Below are 18,592 nucleotides of genomic sequence, written 5' to 3'. Positions count from 1 at the left end.
TATGATGATGAGATGGGATTGGGAAGCTTACATTATTAAAACATGTAGTTCAAAATAAATGGCTTCCTATTTAAATTGCATGGTCAGTTTGAAGAGTCAGTAACCATACAATACAGTATCGTCTACAGCAGCGGTCCCCGGGCCACGGACCGGTCTGTGAGTCGTTTGTTATCGGGCAGCGAGATTTGAGGCTCGGGTGTGAAATTTATGGTTTTCAGGGTTTTTATAGTTTATTTTTTTTATTGTTTTTATCGTTAACTCGGTTTCCCTGGGTTTTTTCCCGTGTGTTATGACTAAAGCTTCCTTTTTTTGGTGCCGGTACTGGTTTTATTTTGTTGTATTTATCCGCGACACCTTAAAGGTCAGCCCGTGAAAATATTGTCAGACATAAACCGGTCCGTGGCGCAAAAAAGGTTGGGGACCGCTGGTCTACAGCATCCTGTGGCGATTGTAAACCATAAAATATTTTTCAGATGATCCATTTTCTCTCACAGAGGTTTCTGCAGGCGCCAAAGTCATTTCTCCTGATGGAAAGGGGCAAAAGGGAAGCATGGTTTATTGAATCACTAAAACAGTTACTGATGTTCCAGTCATGAAACTCACACATGCATTCAGGAAACCTTGACCGAGAAATAGCGCTGAACTGGAAACACTGGTCTTCCCCTAACAGTGAATGTGTGTTTGCTAGTTTACCACTTTGACCCAGCAGGTTGCCATGTTTTTTCTGTTGATACCTGCTTTGATTTTATCATGACACGCCAGCTCTCAGTGTCGTGAAAACCTGTGTCAGGAAAATGGGAACACTGTGTCTATTGATCTGAGTGAAACATCACCCACATCGACAGACAGCAGGTATTCTTAAGGGCCAGCCCCTGCAAGTGTCCCATCAGTGCTGCCAGTGGTCAAAAGTACAGCAGCACTCGGCCTAGCACACACAGCTGGGAGAGATGTGCAAGATTTCCGAGGCAGTGTGTGCTAATCCCTTCCATCGCTTGGATTATGATGCTGATGCTATTTGACAGGATTTGGATCAGTGTGATTTTAATTTTGACTTTACAGAAATACCGGTTTCCTTTTCTTCTTACCCTACCTCCCTCCCTTTTTTATCTCTTCAGGCATTTGGCCAGGCTTACACCAACCAACGGAAGGTGGCAGAGGATGGGGAGACCAATGAGGAGACACTGCTGCAGGAGTCCGCCTCCAAGGAGGCCTACTATATGGGCCGCCTGTTGGAGCTGCAGTCGGAGGTGACGCTTAGCCGCTCTGTGGCGTCCAACGCCCAGTCAGAGAATGAGCGGCTCAACGCACTTGTACAGGAGCTACGAGAGGTGAGTTTGTCAACACGAGGAAAGCATGCAGACGATTTATTACTTCCTAAATAAAGAAAAACAGGAAATTGAATCTACTGTGTGTGTAAGAAAACAGCATTTCACTTTTTTATATATTTCTGCTTATGTCAGTAGTATTTTGTCACCAACACCTAAAATTCTCTCTATGAGATGTGCACATTAGTTGTTTTGAAACTTGAATGCATTTGGCTTGCAGCTGGCTCTTGACTGAGCGAGATACAGTAAGAGTTAACTGCATGTAAAGCCATCTTGTAGTTTTTATGATCAATTCTTGAGTCTAAACGGATTGTTTTCCACAGTTTGACTAGTATTTCTTTTATTCTACATTAACTAACATGAGACCTATGTGTTTATCAAAGATCAAGAGGTTACTGTGACAAACTAAAAGGTGTCATGCCTCACACAGAATAATAAACGATATGCATATGTGCAAAGTGTGTATTTATGCAAGTATATATGTCTGCAGCAACTGTGTTGGGCAGTACCGGAGTTCGAGCAGGGGTCAGACACTGCGGCCACGACCCCATTGTGGGGGGCAAATCCAGTGCTAAGCTGGGATATAAAGTGAAATGCCCTGAGCTCGGCACATGTGTAGGGACAGAGTACCAGCACTACGCCCACAGGACACACTCTCATTCACTAATTTGGTCAGGCAGTGCTGTGATGTTCGCTCATTCTCAAAGTTCACAAGAAGTGAAGATATTGATGGTGCTGGAGCATGTGGAACAAAATCAACATCTCAGCTGTAATTACCTGATAAACCTTTACACACGATGAGTTGTTCCTATGCACAAATGCCTCATGTCTGAGTCATGAGTGTGGCGCTTTGATATATTTATGAAGTGCCTTCTGCTGTTTTTTGAAGTCCTCATTTGCACATGTGATGCCAGTTAATGAACAGGATTCCTTTCATCGTGAGAGGCAGGTGCTGCAGTGACATCGAGCGCTTCATTTACCACAGAGCAAATCTAATTAAAAGATTTTTGTTTTACAGATTTCAAGCAACCTAACATATACAGGTTTGGGGAAAAAGACACTGAGTTAGTTTAGATAGATGTCTGTTGTTAGAGTTACAAGTCAGAACATGAGAAGTGATAAAGATTGCCACATGGGTTAAAATCAAAGTGCACTTTAAAGCCCAAAAAAGGAAACACAGGCCTAAACTTTAAATTTGTAAAACTTTGCCACAACAGCAGTGATGGCAGGGATGAATGAACACAACATGGCTGGGCCCCTGTTGTGGGTACCATTGTATGATGACTTTAACAGCCGCACTTCGTGCTGTGAACAGCTCTGCCCTGTGGCGGGCTCAGTGCCAGTGTTGTGTGCCGATCTGTCCCTGACCGTAGGGTCTGATTGCCCCCAGTATTATTTGGCCTTGAATATCCTGCACACTATTAATAAAATGTATTTTGACAACATGTATCACAGAAAGCTTATATTCATGTTCATACATCAACCGCAAATGTATTTTGTGTGTTTTTGGTCTGCTCTATTTTTTTCTTTTTACAGTGTTTTAGCCAGTTTTAGCGTAAAAGTGCTTTCAATGTACTTGCAAAACAGTCCAATTGTGCCTTTGTGGGATTTCCCCATTTACACCATTAACTTTTATATAATGGGAGTTCCTGTCAGCTAATGCACAAATCAGGAGGTTCAGTGTAGACCTGAGGTCTTCAGTTTCAGGTTTTTTGCCACTTCTAAAAGTAGCATCGTATTCACTGCCAATGCGTGTAGCCACCCACTCCACCCACAAAGTCTCTGGGTCAGCACTTCTGCCATATGTACAGAGAACTGCAGGGGAGCTGCAGGCAGCTCTGCAGCAGCAGGAGTACACACATGCGCAAATGCACAGTAACATTATTTTGTAGCCTATACTACAGACTCTGTCCACTAGTTGCATTGGGCTGCAAACATTTACACACAACTGTGTGTGAAAATAAGATATATAAAATATATTTTTTCATTTTTGTCTTGATATGTAAATATCATCTAGTTAATTTTTGGGAAACAGCAGAGAGTGTTTCAGCGCATGTACAGTAGAGGTATGTAAAAAAAATAGCTTTTGAGAAAGTCCTACCTCAGTGTGCAAAGTCACGTCACGTCTACATGCATCAGCATTATGAGTCTGTGCATGTCATGCAATCTTAAGCTGACGGGACTGTATTTGATATTGACCTTGTTTACGTGGGCACCACTTTGCCTGTTAGGGTTTAATCATATTCAGCATATTGGATTTACATGCTAGCTATCCTGGTTACTGATCACTGCATGTTGTTTGGGTTAGCATCTGTGATGGTTATGAGAAGTCTATTCTTAATTCCAGTAAATATCATCTTAAATTAATTTGATGTAGCTATTATAAATTTGGCCACAGTGGCTTGTAGTCGGCTCAAGACGTGTTGCAGATTTATCCCAACCAATGAGACCTCAATGAGCGGAAAGAGTGATGGGAACTGTTAAAAATGTCACCGCTGTTTTTCCTCCTCCAGAGTAACGAGATGCTCGAGCTGCAACGGAGCAGAATGAGGGAGGAGATCAAAGAGTACAAGTTCAGAGAGACCCGGCTGCTTCAGGACTACACAGAGCTGGAGGAGGAGAACATCACACTTCAGAAACTGGTGTCCACACTCAAGCAGAGCCAGGTTGGTACGAAGATCAACAGTTTGCACACTAATAGCTTCTTATTTATGTGTCATTGTCGTGTAGAGTTTCACTCTCTAAATGTATTTCTCAGATTTAAGTGTATCTGTGAAATTGCCTATTAAAGATCTGTCATCACTTTCAGTGATGCATCAGCAATCGGTGGCTCAATTGATTTTAATGACTCACACTCGTGTCACCAAAATGTACCAGTGCTCTCAGTGATCTCACAGTGTTTCCTGCACAGTAACACGAAGTCGTATTAGTTTAAACTAGCTCTAGACACGTGGTTAGATGAAGTCGAATAGAGATCTTAACGGTTATATTAATTTCAAAAGGATTTGTTTTTTACCAGCTGTTTACAAATGTGTTAAAATAATTCTTTTCCTGTTATCACGTGGCCTTTCTGTGTCCCTCAGGTGGAGTACGAGGGACTGAAACATGAAATTAAGGTGCTGGAGGAGGAGACTGTCCTTCTGAACAGCCAGCTGGAAGACGCTTTGCGCTTAAAGGAAATCTCTGAGGGTCAGTTAGAAGAAGCCCTGGATGCCCTCAAGACTGAGCGCGAGCAGAAGAACAATCTGAGGAAAGAACTAGCCCATCACATCAGCCTGGGTGACAGCGTCTACGGCGCAGGGGCCCATCTGGCGCTAACCGTCACCGGAGTTGAAGGCCTGAAGTTCCCCGAGGAGAGCAACGGCACTAATGGCAGCACCATCCCTGCTGCTAATGGCAACAATGAGGATAACAACCGCTGCAACGGTCACTTTCACGCTGGCTCTGGGATGGCTAAGATGAACGGGGACTACAGACCCGGCCGAAAGGGAGATGGCCTTCACCCCGTGCCAGATCTGTTCAGCGAGCTCAACTTGTCAGAGATGCAGAAGCTTAAACAGCAGCTACTGCAGGTAGGTCATAAGAGAGAGCGCCTTGGAAATTTCACTGAAAGTTTAAAGTCCCACATGAGCCCCGAGCCCAGTTTGAAATCAGAAAATCGTTGGGTCACCGAATCTTTATTTTCAAGGACACTGACGTCACTTGAACGTCACCGAGGGTTTAAATAACAGCGCTGAAGGGGGTTGAAATTAGCTTCAAAGAGCAGATTGCAGGACTACCATATTGATCTCCCTTCCCACAGTATATTTTAGTTTTTAGTGTGAAGACTGATGGAGTCTGAAGGCATTCATTTAAGGTTATTGTCATTTGAACCCTGTACTGACATTAGAGATAGATGAGAAGTGGAGAAAGACTAGAGGAATGACATCACAAATGTTCAGACTCAAATCGAGGCCCTAGCGCTCAGGGCGCCCATCTGGTAAGTGCTTTTTAAGAAGCATGCTAATGCACATTCAGTGTCTGTATCATGCATTATATATTATGTATGCTTTCACGCATGTTATGGAGGGAGTAGCTTTCAGTATGCGAGAATGCAGCTGCAAGACAAAGGCCGAGAAAGGCAACAGATTTATGCCAAAAGTGAAGGAAACTGCTTTGTACACTTTTATTTACACCGCAATTAGTTCCTGCTTAACGCTGTGAAAAGCTGCTACTGTATACAAAGAATGTAAAAATACAAAATATATATAATATAAAATATATAGGTGAACTAGCTTTCACTTAAACCCACTTGAGTACAAAACACACTCATCGTGGAGGATGGTATACAGAATGTTAAGTGACAGTGAAACCACAGAGAGATCAAACTCGTGCTAAAAGCAAATAAAGTCATTACTGTACATCTTTTATCTAGCTGGGCACCAGCAGGGAGGAGAAAACTAGATTAGTGGTTGCTCTATTCACAGTGTGCCTCTCGCTGTAAACACAATTACTCACTAGCTAATTTTCTCTTTTGAGTTGATCTGTCTGGGAAAGACCATCAGCCTTATAATGTCCAGCTGAAGTCCAGTTTTCATTGTGTTTCTTCTGGAGTTGTCCAGAGTTTCTTATAGTTCAATCTCAGAACTTGAAAATCAGATTTATTGCTTTAACTCATTCACTGCCAGCCATTGGCAGTGAATGAGTTAAACCCATTGACTCATTCACTGCAATTGACGGCTATAGATGTCAGTGGCAGTGAATGAGTTAATATAGTTTAACGTGTCGTTCTGGAGGATGTACACAAAAATGACATTGCACTGGAAAGTACAAAAAGAAACAAATTTAATTTTGTATTTCTGTCGTGCAGGTGGAGCGTGAGAAGGCAGCACTGCTCAAGAACCTGCAGGAGTCCCAGACTCAGTTGCAGTACACACAAGGTGCCCTGACTGAACAGAATGAGCGCGTCCATCGTCTCACAGAGCGCGTCAACGCCATGAAACATCTCAATGGAGACAAAGAGCTCGATGATCCAGAAGAGAGTGAGAAACCTAATGGGGGGTCCTCATCCCCAACGGCCAATAGCCATCATGATCTCGATATCCACGGTTTTAAGATTCTTGAGTGTCGGTACAAGGTGGCGGTGACCGAGGTGATCGACCTAAAAGCAGAGCTCAAGGCCCTGAAGGAGAAGTACAATCAGGCGGTGGAGGGACAGGGAGACAGCCATGATGATGACCGGGTCCAGGCACTGACTGAACAGGTTTGTGCAATATTAATCCAGTTTTGCTGAAAGTAAAACTGCAAACGTACTCACTAGGGGTGCAACGATACACAAAATTTACGGTTCGGTTCGATACTTTGGTGTCAGGGTTCGATATTTTTTCGATACAAAAAATGCTCATGCTTTTTTAATTTGTCGTTTATTAAAATTATAAATATATATTTTAACTCAAAAGTACAGTTTTTAAATGTAACGTTGCTGAAACAACAAAGGGATAAAATAATAAATCTATCTGATCGAGAAATCCCTCATCTTTGGAAAAGAGAGTTTATTACAGAGAAATGGCTCTTTCCAAAATAAAAGCTCTACTATACGCTTCTTCTGGGCTATATTCTCAGCAGCATATTAAACATATCAGGTCCCCATAAGGAGAATCCTGTGCTAACGGCTGTCTAAATGACTCGGGATGATGTCGGATGTTCCCACTAGTGCTGTCAGCGTAAATCTGAAATGACGTTAACGCCACAACACGGCAAATCTCCGTTAACGAGCTACCGCGGATCGCCCCGTGCGTGGGGCTGGACGGCGTCAGCACGTTAACGAGCTAACTGCGCTAACACAGTAGTTCCCACCCATGTAATTGAGCATTGCGTGGCACATCCAACATACTGTTTTACTTTAGTCCATGACGCGCTTACCTTCAGGGTCATACTTCACATGAAAACCAAAATAGTTCCAAAGGCCAGATCTGAATGAGGGTGGGGGAGGTTCAATTTGCCATGTTGCAACGAGCTTAGCTTCTGTCTTGCTAGCTTGCGCTGCGCTCAGTGGATCTGCGCTCGAGAGTGCAGCCTAGGCGGAGTAGTCGAACGCAGATCCACTGAGCTCTCAACACAGACAGCATCGTCAGAAGAAAATAAATAAATTAAAAATGTTGTATTGTTCGATACATATGCGTACCGAACCGAAAGCACTGTATCGAACGGTTCAATATCGATGTGAGTATCGTTGCACCCCTAGTACTCACCGTTTGTTTGTTTGTTTGTTTGTTTGTTTGTTTGTTTGTTTGTTTGTTTGTTTGTTTGTTTTCTGAGCAGGTAACACAGTTGGAGCGAAGTTATCGTGAAAGCCGGGAAAGGGTTGTAAGCCTGGAGGCGGAGCTCCGAGCAACTGCGAGTACTGCCTCAGAGAGCCAGGGCATGCTGAACGCTGCCCAGGATGAGCTGGTAACCTTCAGTGAGGAGTTGGCGCAACTCTACCACCACGTCTGTCTGTGCAACAACGAGACACCAAACCGTGTCATGCTGGATTACTACCGCCAGAGCCGAATCACACGCAATGGCAGCCTCAAAGGCTCGGAGGATCCTCGAGCTTTGCTCTCGCCTCGCCTGGCGCGACGTCTTGCGGCAGCATCGGCAGCCTGCTCCTCGGAGTCTCCGCGCAGTTCCACAGACTCCCCATCCAAAGATGCCCAGCATAACGAGACAACAACTCACAACCCAGCAGACTCCTGCCACAGCAGCCCTACCCGCAACTACACCGGCTCCCCGGTCATCGGCATCTCTCCTTGCCCATCTCCGGTACCTTCAGACTCAAGTGGGGACCTGCGGAAGGAGCCGATGAATATCTACAACTTAAACGCCATCATCAGAGACCAGATCAAACACCTGCAGAGGGCTGTTGACCGCTCGCTGCAGCTGTCCAGGCAAAGGGCTGCAGCTAGGGAGTTAGCACCCATGCTTGACAAGGACAAAGAGTCCTGCATGGAAGAAATACTAAAGCTCAAGTCCCTGCTTAGTACTAAGAGAGAGCAAATAGCTACACTCAGGCTGGTGCTCAAGGCCAATAAGCAGGTAAAATCTTTTGTTTGTTGGATTCTGGCACTTATTTCATTTAAAAAAAACCTAAAATGCATTTTCTATTAACATTAAATGATTCAATTCAAATCACCCATCTTTGCAGACAGCAGAAGTTGCGCTGGCTAATCTGAAGAGCAAGTATGAAAATGAAAAGGCGATGGTGACAGAGACCATGACGAAGCTAAGGAATGAACTGAAGGCTCTGAAAGAAGATGCAGCCACCTTCTCTTCTCTCAGGGCCATGTTTGCAACGAGGTGAGAAGGGCTCAGGAAATGTGGCACAGCTAAGATGAGAAAGCAAAGTGTTCGGTTAAAACGTAGAATTTGCGTATAAATGTTGACTTGTGGCTACACATAATCCTGCTGTGTGTCTGTTAATCTCCCTGTAGGTGTGATGAATATGTTACACAGCTGGATGAGATGCAGAGGCAGCTAGCGGCAGCAGAGGATGAAAAGAAGACGCTGAACTCCCTCCTCCGAATGGCCATCCAGCAGAAACTGGCCTTGACCCAACGCTTGGAGGATCTGGAGTTTGACCACGAGCAGACTCACCGTACCCGTGGTGCTAAAGTGCCCAAGATAAAAAGCAGCCCACCCAAAGTAAGTCGCAGAGGTGTCCCCACAATTTCTTCCAACCCTACCAGCCTCCACAGCCACTTCATCATCATCACTCACACCCCGAACACCACTGTGACCCTTTGTAATCTTCCCTGTGTAGAGCTAACCTCCCTCATGTTTGTTTGTGGCTTTGTGGATATCAGCCGTACCTTCACCTCTGCGTCACTGCAGTTACTCCAGTTTCTCTCTGGAGTTCGAAGTCGTTGGTAGATCCTAAATGCCTAGCCCTACGCTGTTTTTTATCATCATTTCCACACCCAACACCAATTTTCTTCCCAGAAGCCTCTAGATTAGGTGGAATAGGAGAGGTGGTATCACGTGTCTTTAGTTTAGAAATGCATAAGGCACCCCGGTGCACTATCATGCAACATCTGTGCCCATGACACATCACAGGGAAGATTCTTTATGAAATACCAGATAACAAATCTGATATTAGATATCTTTTCTTCCATCTAAAATCCTGCTGCCATAAAATATGACATCATTCCCCAATACTAGGAAGTGTTTCAAAATGACAACAAAGCAAAAATGGCTTTATTTTTAATGACTCACAGCCCCTCACTGTGGCAGATTCAATGAATTACAGCTGAGATTTTTCCTTACAATTTATTTACACCATGACTTAAGTTGTCCCAGGTTTTTGACAGGCTCAGACTAGTAGGAAAACCAGTCAAGCATTTTCTCCGTGTATTCCTAACCCCTCTTTGGAAAAGGGAAAGTAAACAAAAGAATTCTTTGCTACAGCACAATCCTCTTTGCGACGTAACCATTTCTCAACACTAGATGGCGGTGTTTGATCAAATGTGTTTCCCTTTTGAAACTGCAGTCAATTGCTGTTGGACCTTTTTCTCCCTCCTTTTGACTCCGAATTACAGTCACATATATTATAAATAAGCCAATTTAAACTAAATGTTTTTAAAAAGCAATGTGTAATCTTCTACGTGTTAAATGAGCGAGTAAACAAGACCTCAGCAGAACTGGTGTAGTCCAAAAATACAATGCCTATATGCAGCGGGTGAGGTAGAGTAGGATTATATTTTTAGCTTTTGTTTCACTGTACGCGTCCTTGTCTTTTTTTGCCCTTGCAAATCAATATAATATTGTATTGGCAAGTGTGTGTGTGTGTGTGTGTGTGTGTGTGTGTGTGTGTGTGTGTGTGTGTGTGTGTGTGTGTGTGTAAAAGTGTCCATGTCTCTGTCTCTTTGGGGGTTTTGTGTTTTCTGCTTCCAGCACAGATTGTCTAGCTGTGCAGTGGCCGGTCCTGATGAGACTGGGCAGTCACTTGAGCTATACTCAGTTTGGTTTCCAGTGTGCTATTGATCTATAGTAATGTACTGAGAAAAACTGACCGGGATCAGCCTGGTGCTTCACCCTAAAAGTCACGGTAACAGTAGAATTCAGTGTCTTTGTCTCTGACGAGGTCTTCCCTTGTCTTGTCCACCCTGTTATCTCTGTCCTGTTGTCTAACCCCGAGTGTCACCACTTTGTATATTTGTCTAATTTATCAGTTTCTTGTAGATTGTCAGCAGCCTGCTGCCTCAGTACCGCTACTCTCCCCACAACTAAGGCGAGGGAGAGCCTCCCTAGTACGCAGGTAACAAGCTGTAGAACCTGCTAGCAGTAGACTTACTAATATCTATCTATCTATCTGCATACAATTCTATCAGTAACATGTCACATCTTTGTCATATAAAGTGACTTTTTCACATTTTTAGTTGGATTTGTTTAGTAGCAGCAACACCTGCATCAAGATAACTGAACCTGCATGATCCAAATATTAACCTTTACATTAAGTATTATGCAAACCCTTGTATTCTGGAATTAATAGTTCACACTATGAATTATTTGTCACTCTGCATGAGCAGTTTTGCATGACCATTTTGTATCTATACATGCTTTTCTGACAAGGCGAGGTTTTCACTGGAAGGAGGGTCTGTTAACGTATGCTCTGCACAATGCTATGTTGCTAGCAGGCCAATGAAGAGCTGATCCAGTGATGAATATGAGGGTCTTCTTTTTTCAGTTAGGCTCTACTGCTGATGTTGTTATTACCTCACGTTATAACCCTGTTTTGATTTCTCGATGTCACCGTGCACCATGTTGTTTCTGGCCTGGTTTAAGTAGTTGACTTTCTAAAAGTGCACATATTTCCTTTGTTCCTTAACTTAAACAATAAGACTGACACCACTCTGTCTGTGCACCACAAATGAAGTTGTCACTATCAGTTAGTTAGCACTAGTTAGAATAGCTTGACATAAAAACTGGAAACAATAGCTGGCCTGGCCACGGCCAAAGAAAAAGAACGACATTAGCAAATGAATTTGTTTAATAGATACAATAAAGGAGTTTAAGTATGCAAACTGTAAAGTTCAGATGTAACCTGTACTACTAATTTTTCTAGCTTTTGATAGAGCTGAATAGCTGTTTCCAGTATTTATGCTAAGCTAAGCTAACATGCTGCAGTGGGTATCAGATGTAAGTGGTATCGGTATTAATCCACATCTAAGCATGTTTTTTTCTTCATGCTTACATGTGGAAGGAAACCGTCTCATGCTCCATTTTTGCATTTTATATTTGGAATAACCTTTTTCACACTATTCTCTTCTCATGTGTCTTTGCCTCCTTTCAGTCCTAAATTTCTGGCAGACCACCAGGAACACCGAGCAGTCCTGTCCAGCAGCAGAAGCCTTCTCTCCCCTTGCGACCCTCGTAACTGTCTGGCCCAGCAGCCCCATCCTCCTGGCACCTAACCACGCTGGTCCTGCTCAGACCTCAGTCTGGAAGCAGTCCTGCAGAGACACAGACACACTGGACGGGGGTTCCCTCAGTTTAGCTCCCCTCCACCAAGCAGTCCAACCGGGTGCTTACTGGGCTCTGTGATCTCACTGAGCACTACACTGCCCAGCTGTGGCCGGCCTCCTGGTTACCTGGGTCGTAGAAGAGGAGCAGGACGCTTCCTTCATCTCTGGAAGTGACCTACTGTCCTGGAAACACAAAACAGAGACCTGACCTGAGGCAGAAATGCCAGTGACAACACACTGAAATCTGCCGCCCTGTTTCTCCTAGTATTTATTTATAATTTATTCACTCTGCCAATTATTTATTTCTGATATATTTATTACTTGTATATTTTTGTGTGTTTTCCTTTTTTGTCATTCTGCGAGATGGAGCTCAAAGACAGTTTTCCTGCTGTGATGAAGACTTAAACAGTTTAGCACATTCACTACTGTATATGTATATTTGTTTCCCCAAAAAACGAAAACAAACAAAAGCAGAACGTCTTCTTTTGAAAAACTTAAGGAAATTGAAATATTAGATTTTACCAGCATAATAATCCCCAAAAACTCACATATATCATTTTTACAAAGGGGTGTTAGCAAATATGGTTTTTGTAAACAGGCTAATGAAGGTCTAGATTCAAAGAATAAGAATATTTTTCATTTTGTTGTTGTTTTTATGATGGCGAATTTAATTGTGTTTTGAATCATCAGTAGTCTGGATGCTTGTGGACTATTTTATAACTCCCTTTGCTTTGATTTTTGTAATGATTTGCAGCAGACTCTGGTGATGTGTTGTTTGTCTGTTACATAGCTCAGGTCTCTCAGAGACCGGGGTAGGTGAGTGGTTGGGTGTTTGAGATCAAGACTAGGGCTGTTGGGCTGAGGTTTTTATTTTGCTCTTTGAATTGCACAGGTTTAAGTGACCGTGGAGTGAACTGACCTCCTTTTTTAACATTAGCTAAGGACAGAGGATTCCCCAAAGGTGTGCCTCCTCTTAAGTAACTGTCACCTTCATCATTGTAATCTCACCATTTTCTTCAGAAAACTTTTATTATTCACATTAATACCCCTAATTATGACATTAAGAAAAATGTTAATCATGCTGACATTTTCCATATCCGAGCTTACGCTGTTCTCAAAACATCACCTTGTTCAGCTTTCTCTACATGCTTACTCCATACAGTATGGAGTACTGTTCAAGCACAATTCTGCACTATGCATTAGAGCAATACAGTTGCCCCTGTTTCAGACTGATCTGGGTAAGATTTACCAAATCTTTTAACCATTTCCGTCATCATGAACTAACCAGCAGGATAAGAATGATAAAACAGCAGGAGGAGTGTTGCCGATTTTGATGAAGGAGCACTATTGTCAATTTTCTGTGTAAAAATTGAGACATTGTTGCTTTTGAAACACTGAGATGGGCAGTTTGTGGAGTTTGTTGCATAATTGAAGTCCCATATTTCTGTACCGTACTTGTCTGGTACACTCATAATGTCTCTGATGTTAGATACAGTTGTTTGTCACATGGATATGGAAGGGATAAATTAAAACTACATAGTCAGTATTAATCTTGTAATGACAGAACTTCTGTTACAACAGTAACAACTGAGTGGATGGTGTGTGTGTGTGTGTGTGTGTGTGTGTGTGTGTGTGTGTGTGTGTGTGTGTGTGTGTGTGTGTGTGTGTGTGTGTGTGTACATTTGTTTGATTTATCATTGTTAGATTGTTACTTTTGCAACTATAGAGCGTTGAAAACATTTGTGGTCCAAAAGTAGCTTCTGCACTCATGCAGGCTCATCGGTGACCTAACTCTCTTGGTTTGTTTGCACAACATAGCTATGGATGGAGAGAGACTAATCTAAAAATGGAAAAATATAACATGGTTAAAAAGGAATGCTAGCAGTATGCTGTACTGCGGTGGGTTTTAAAGTTTCTCCACCACTTAAAACGGTGTTCAATTGGCTTCACAACTAAATAAAAGATGCCCTTGGATTTGTATGACTTTGCTTCTGCGTCTGTTTCTCTGCCTTGCCATTTTTAATGAGCTACACAAAACTAGACTCCACGAGACTTCCTGTAATGATGGTGCCTGTATTCCTGTGCTCCTACAGACAACACAGAATAGGTTAAAATGCTAAATTATACTATAGGACAAAATCAGTGTGAGCCAGTGTCATGCCTAAAGGGGTGACAAATATTTCCTAGAGTCCAATGCAGTATGCGGTCTGCCGTTTAGTAAGTGCCACTGGTAATATTGCATATTATTATAAAAAATAATATATAAAAGGTAACAGCTAAAAAATGCATTATTAGTTTATTATTATTATTATTATTGTTGTTGTTGTTGTTGTTGTTGTTGTTGTTGTTGTTGTTGTTGTAACTATCAATAAAGTTAGCTTTAGCTTGACATTAAAGTGATATGCAATCACGAATCTATAATTAGGAAAATGAATGGCCTATTCTGCGTAATGGGCACTTTCCCCTTTTTTATTTTAGTTCTGTATGAGTAGCCCATTTTACACTGTGTTGCTATTTAAAGGATCTAAAATGACCGTACATATACACACACAACACTGCTCTGTTTTTTGTGTGTGAGGGAATAAAAACCGCACAAGTCGCTGTAAGGTGGTTTAAAAAAAACAGGCTTCTGCTCCGCTGACTGGAGAGGCGGGTGCGGCTCGGGAAGCACCCAATCAAGGTGCCATTGGAGGGAACTCACTGAATCAAACCGAAAGTCTTTCACATAGGTTTTCTATATTTATGAATATTATTATTACATCTGTTTACCGAAGTCCAGCGCGTCTTCAGTGCTGCTGACTGACCCGGGCAAACAGTTGTAAGTGGCGCTGCGAAGCTGGACGTGGTTGTGAACTTGCAGCGAGGAGGGGATCGCGTTGCTCAACATTTTCGTGGTTATTCTTGAAGATTGAAATTCCTGTCACTTAAGTATCCGAATGCTTGAGCGGTCAGAGTCTCGGGGGGAAATGGAGAGCTTTAACAGAGTGGCTTTTCGCAGGAAACCGAGAAGTCTGGACGCCACGCAGCGACGAGAAGCAGGTGAGGGTTTGTTTTTTAAATTGTAGGGAACATTTTGATGATTAGATGTAGGCTACAATCCCAAAGCCACTCTGAGAGATTCATTTCTCAACTATTATTTTTATTATTTATTTTGTGCGACTTTTTTTATCCAACTTCTTAAATATTTAATATGTCTTCACAGGAACCACTAGAAACATTAAATACGCTTTCATGTGCAGGTACGAATGACTCAGATCGTACCTTATGACTTTTTTAGTTGTCACATAGCCGTGATGTGTTTTCCTCAGTCCGGTTGGGTAAGCGTGGAATGGCCAGGCCGTGACACTCGGCACACCTCCGTTACAGCCCCGTGTTTACACACCACTGCTGAAGTGCTGGCTGATCAGCAGGTATGAAGGGTTTAAAGGCAAGACCCAACCTGTTGTGTAACCATCTGCAGGCTGGAGGGCATGTTTTTTCTTTTTTTCTTCCAAATAACCACAGTGAACAAAAATTAGTAGGCAGTCATATGACACTGCCTGTACACACACCTCTCAGGTGTTCCTCAGAAGGTTTCTGTGCACTTTGTATCTCAGCTTAACATTTCAAATGCATTAAAAAAATCTTGGGATCTGTGACCAAACAAACTTCCAGATGACTCTTTGCAGAACCCCGACCTGGCACTTGTGACTGAAAGTTTGCCCGGCTCGCTAATCCAGTTTTACATTTGAAATTACTCTGAAAAAGGATCCAAATGATTATTACAATTATGACTGGGCAAGATCAGCTTAGACTTATCGCCTTATCTTGCAGTCCTACTGCATGCTTGTGCAAACATGCAGCTAAGAATACAGTACTCCTAGTTTGATGTGAACTTTGTTCAGTGATTATCACTACATGTATGAAGAGGGAAGGTGGCTTCAGATCATAAAATCTGCCTGTCAGTGGACCGCTCCTGTTACAAGTCCACACCTTTAAGGTGAGGAAGTGAGCTCAGTCCTAAAATACCCAAAAATATTACCAAGCATTGAATCACCTTGTGTTTGCAGTCACTTTTATACGTTTATAATCACTTCCCCTTGTATTGCACAATGTCGCCATATACCAAGTTGTCTATGCTTTATGTAAAACTGCTTTTATGATAATAGGCCAAAGGATAATAACAAAATGCAGCACTGAATCTGAGAACTGAGCAACGCAGGCTGCTGATGTGGTTAATGTGAAGTCTTGGCTAATTTCTGGAAGAATTGATTTGATTTGTCATTTTCCATCAGAAGAGGCTTTAACATCTTACCATGAAAGCCAGCCGTCATTCTCACTGCCAGTTTATTAGCACCGAACAACAAATCTGTCATGCTGGTTCTGTCACAGTAAATTTAACCTGCACATGAACTGTGATCGCTCTCGGGAGTTAAAGCACTGAATCGAACTAATACATATGACTTAATTGCCCCTGCTGCAGTTGTTTCTTCTGTTCAACTTGATCCAATATGACTCTTAATGATCCAGCATTTTTATTATGCCTGGCTGAGCCTGCATTTCTTTGACTGCGGTTATTTTCTGGCTTTCAGCAGAGACACGGTTTTAAACTTTTAATCATCTGTTACGCTCTACTTCCATTCACTCAGGCCAGACGATTCACTAGCTTTGGTATGAATGTGGATTCTAAGCCATTATTTTATTCTGAAGGACAGACGTTGCAGTCGTTTGTGTCAGTTTTGATCACGTCACTGGGGACAAAAGGTCAGGAAATAAACTATTAGGTCTGCAAGTTTGTTATCCTTTGAACCTGTAACACATTGTTACCATGTCAGCCCTTTTTTGTCGTGTCAGTGTAACGGAGTTGGATTGCACCATGTAAATATCTTTGGATACCATCATAACCTTCAGAATATATCTGTGTATGTGGGCCCATGTCTTAGAAACGTCTCACAATGATCTACACGCACAGTAAAATGAATTCAGTGGAGTCCAAATAGCTTCACAGCACGTCGGTTTATGCTGATGTGAACACAGCCGTATCAGTCTCCAACAAAGGGACTGTTTGTTTTTTGTGTGCTAAGATAGAAGCAGTGGGACTGTATGAATCAGCAGCTGTGTGGCCTGCTAGCCTGCTGTTGCCGGTATTGTTTTTGCTGCACTGATGGCCATTCATGCTGAGCTGAACTGTCTTACTGTCCTCCGCTGGCTTTAACTCTCTTCAGCAATGGTTCTCTTGTACAGTTGAGTTCACGGTGGCTCAACAGTGATTAGTTTTTTCTATGACATGCTTTGCTGAACCACATAAGTAAACACTGCTCATAAATCATATGTGTGGTTATGGAGAAGCATTGCTTCATGTGTGATTGCTATTTGAATGATGAAAGCGGCCAGTCGCAGCCCCCCACCACACCCACTTCTGTGGTTACACCATAGTTAAAATCTTGTAAATAAAATGTGATTAAAGAGTCTTAACGGCTTAGATTGGAGGAAAAATCCACATGTACCATGCAAGAGTCTGAAATAATGGCCTTTATTTCTTTATATTTAAACTAACAAGAAGCTGGACTTGCTTTCTGAAGGTCTTTCAAGGTTGTTGGGTTATTTTGTTGTTGTTTGTTTACTCATTTTCAGCCCCTTCCTCATACCTCACAAGTTTCAACGAGCTGATTCCTAAAGAGCTATTAAATGCAATCTTGACATGCTGTGCACTACATCCTTACAAATTTTAAGGAAACCTGACAATGGAGGACTAATTAAGAAATGTTAGCCCTAAAAAAAACTATGTACAGCAGATGAACACTATCTGAAAGTCACATTATTGACAAACTGGAAAACATCCAGCGAAAATCTGACACAGACCCTGAGATCCATCTGGCCCTTCAGTTGATCCATGTAGTGTTCGCTAAAGCCTCTTCAGAAATGCTCTCAGTGGATGATGGCTGTCAAGAAGCCATCATTAAATAATCAGAATCAGAAAGACTTTATTTATCCCCAAGGGGTAATTAAGATACAACAAAGCAGCATGACATTGAAGATAAGGACAAACAATAAGAGTGAGATAATAAATACACAGAATATACAGTATATACACAGTTATAAAATTACACAGTTTTAAAATTAAAGTGACTGAATAGGTGAATAAATAACTGCAAGTGACTAAAAGTGAATAAAGTGTCGGCAGTATAAAAGAGTGTCGAGTAGTTCTAGTTAATAAGCAAAACAAGGAGAAGATGAGGTATGCAACATCACACAATAGCTGGACCGAAGAGATAAAACCTCCATGAGCCCAAATTTGACATTTGTGGTTCAAATTGTCGTCGGTACAGTATGTATGCAAGAGGCCGGGAGAGATGTGAAACAGTGTCTACAGCTATCTGTAATACATGGTGGAGGCGCTGCCATGGTTTGAGGCTGCACTTCAGCCAAAATCAAAATAGACTAAATTATAAATGGCAGGAGCTTCGTGTTTAGCGCAACAATGAGCCTAAACACACTGCCAGTGCAGTAAAAGCATCTCGCATGGACCGGCCTCCCCAGAGCCCGGACCTCAACATTACTGAAGCAATGAGGAGTCATCTTGACAGAACAAAAGGTAGCCAACATCGAAAGAAGATCTTTGAATGTTCTTCAAGAACCCTGAAGAATTATTCCTGCAGACTACTTAAAGAAATGAGACAAAGGCTTGCACAGGTTCAGGCTGCATCGAAAGAATAAAGGTGATCATACCAAATACTGATTTTCAAGCTCGTTAGAATTGTACAAAAAGGTTTTTTGTCTTATTTATTGTATTTCCATGTATATTTT

At 42.3% G+C, this 18,592-nt stretch overlaps 2 protein-coding genes across 6 annotated transcripts in view; both read left to right on the top strand.

Moving 5' to 3' along the window:
* bicd1a (bicaudal D homolog 1a) overlaps positions 1-14,087 on the top strand; it is a 31,786-nt gene extending 17,699 nt beyond the window's left edge. The window contains exons 2-10 of one of the 5 annotated variants that reach the window (XM_086297999.1): positions 1,116-1,328; positions 3,839-3,991; positions 4,409-4,897; positions 6,175-6,567; positions 7,626-8,381; positions 8,491-8,642; positions 8,777-8,987; positions 10,524-10,599; positions 11,635-14,087. In XM_086297999.1, coding sequence (XP_086154125.1) covers positions 1,116-1,328; positions 3,839-3,991; positions 4,409-4,897; positions 6,175-6,567; positions 7,626-8,381; positions 8,491-8,642; positions 8,777-8,987; positions 10,524-10,571 — 2,415 coding nt within the window. In that variant the 3' untranslated portion in view covers positions 10,572-10,599; positions 11,635-14,087. Of the gene's footprint in view, positions 1-1,115; positions 1,329-3,838; positions 3,992-4,408; positions 4,898-6,174; positions 6,568-7,625; positions 8,382-8,490; positions 8,643-8,776 lie in introns of all 5 variants that reach the window. The other 4 variants (XM_086298001.1, XM_086298000.1, XM_086297998.1 and 1 more) reach the window with 4 other exon arrangements.
* A 567-nt stretch (positions 14,088-14,654) lies between these two features.
* The window catches only part of fgd4a (FYVE, RhoGEF and PH domain containing 4a), a 53,918-nt gene continuing 49,980 nt past the window's right edge, over positions 14,655-18,592 (top strand). The window contains exon 1 of the mRNA XM_086297988.1: positions 14,655-14,845. Within this exon, the coding sequence (XP_086154114.1) occupies positions 14,743-14,845 (103 nt within the window). The 5' untranslated portion in view covers positions 14,655-14,742. The remainder of the gene's footprint in view (positions 14,846-18,592) is intronic.

This window comes from Aulonocara sp. 'chitande type north' Nkhata Bay, linkage group LG7 (assembly GCF_057382095.1).
Source record: "Aulonocara sp. 'chitande type north' Nkhata Bay isolate Kocher_YH1m ecotype deep benthic linkage group LG7, A_spYH_male_GT1.1, whole genome shotgun sequence".
NCBI lineage: Eukaryota > Metazoa > Chordata > Actinopteri > Cichliformes > Cichlidae > Aulonocara > Aulonocara sp. 'chitande type north' Nkhata Bay.
This window is presented reverse-complemented; position numbering and strand designations above follow the sequence as displayed.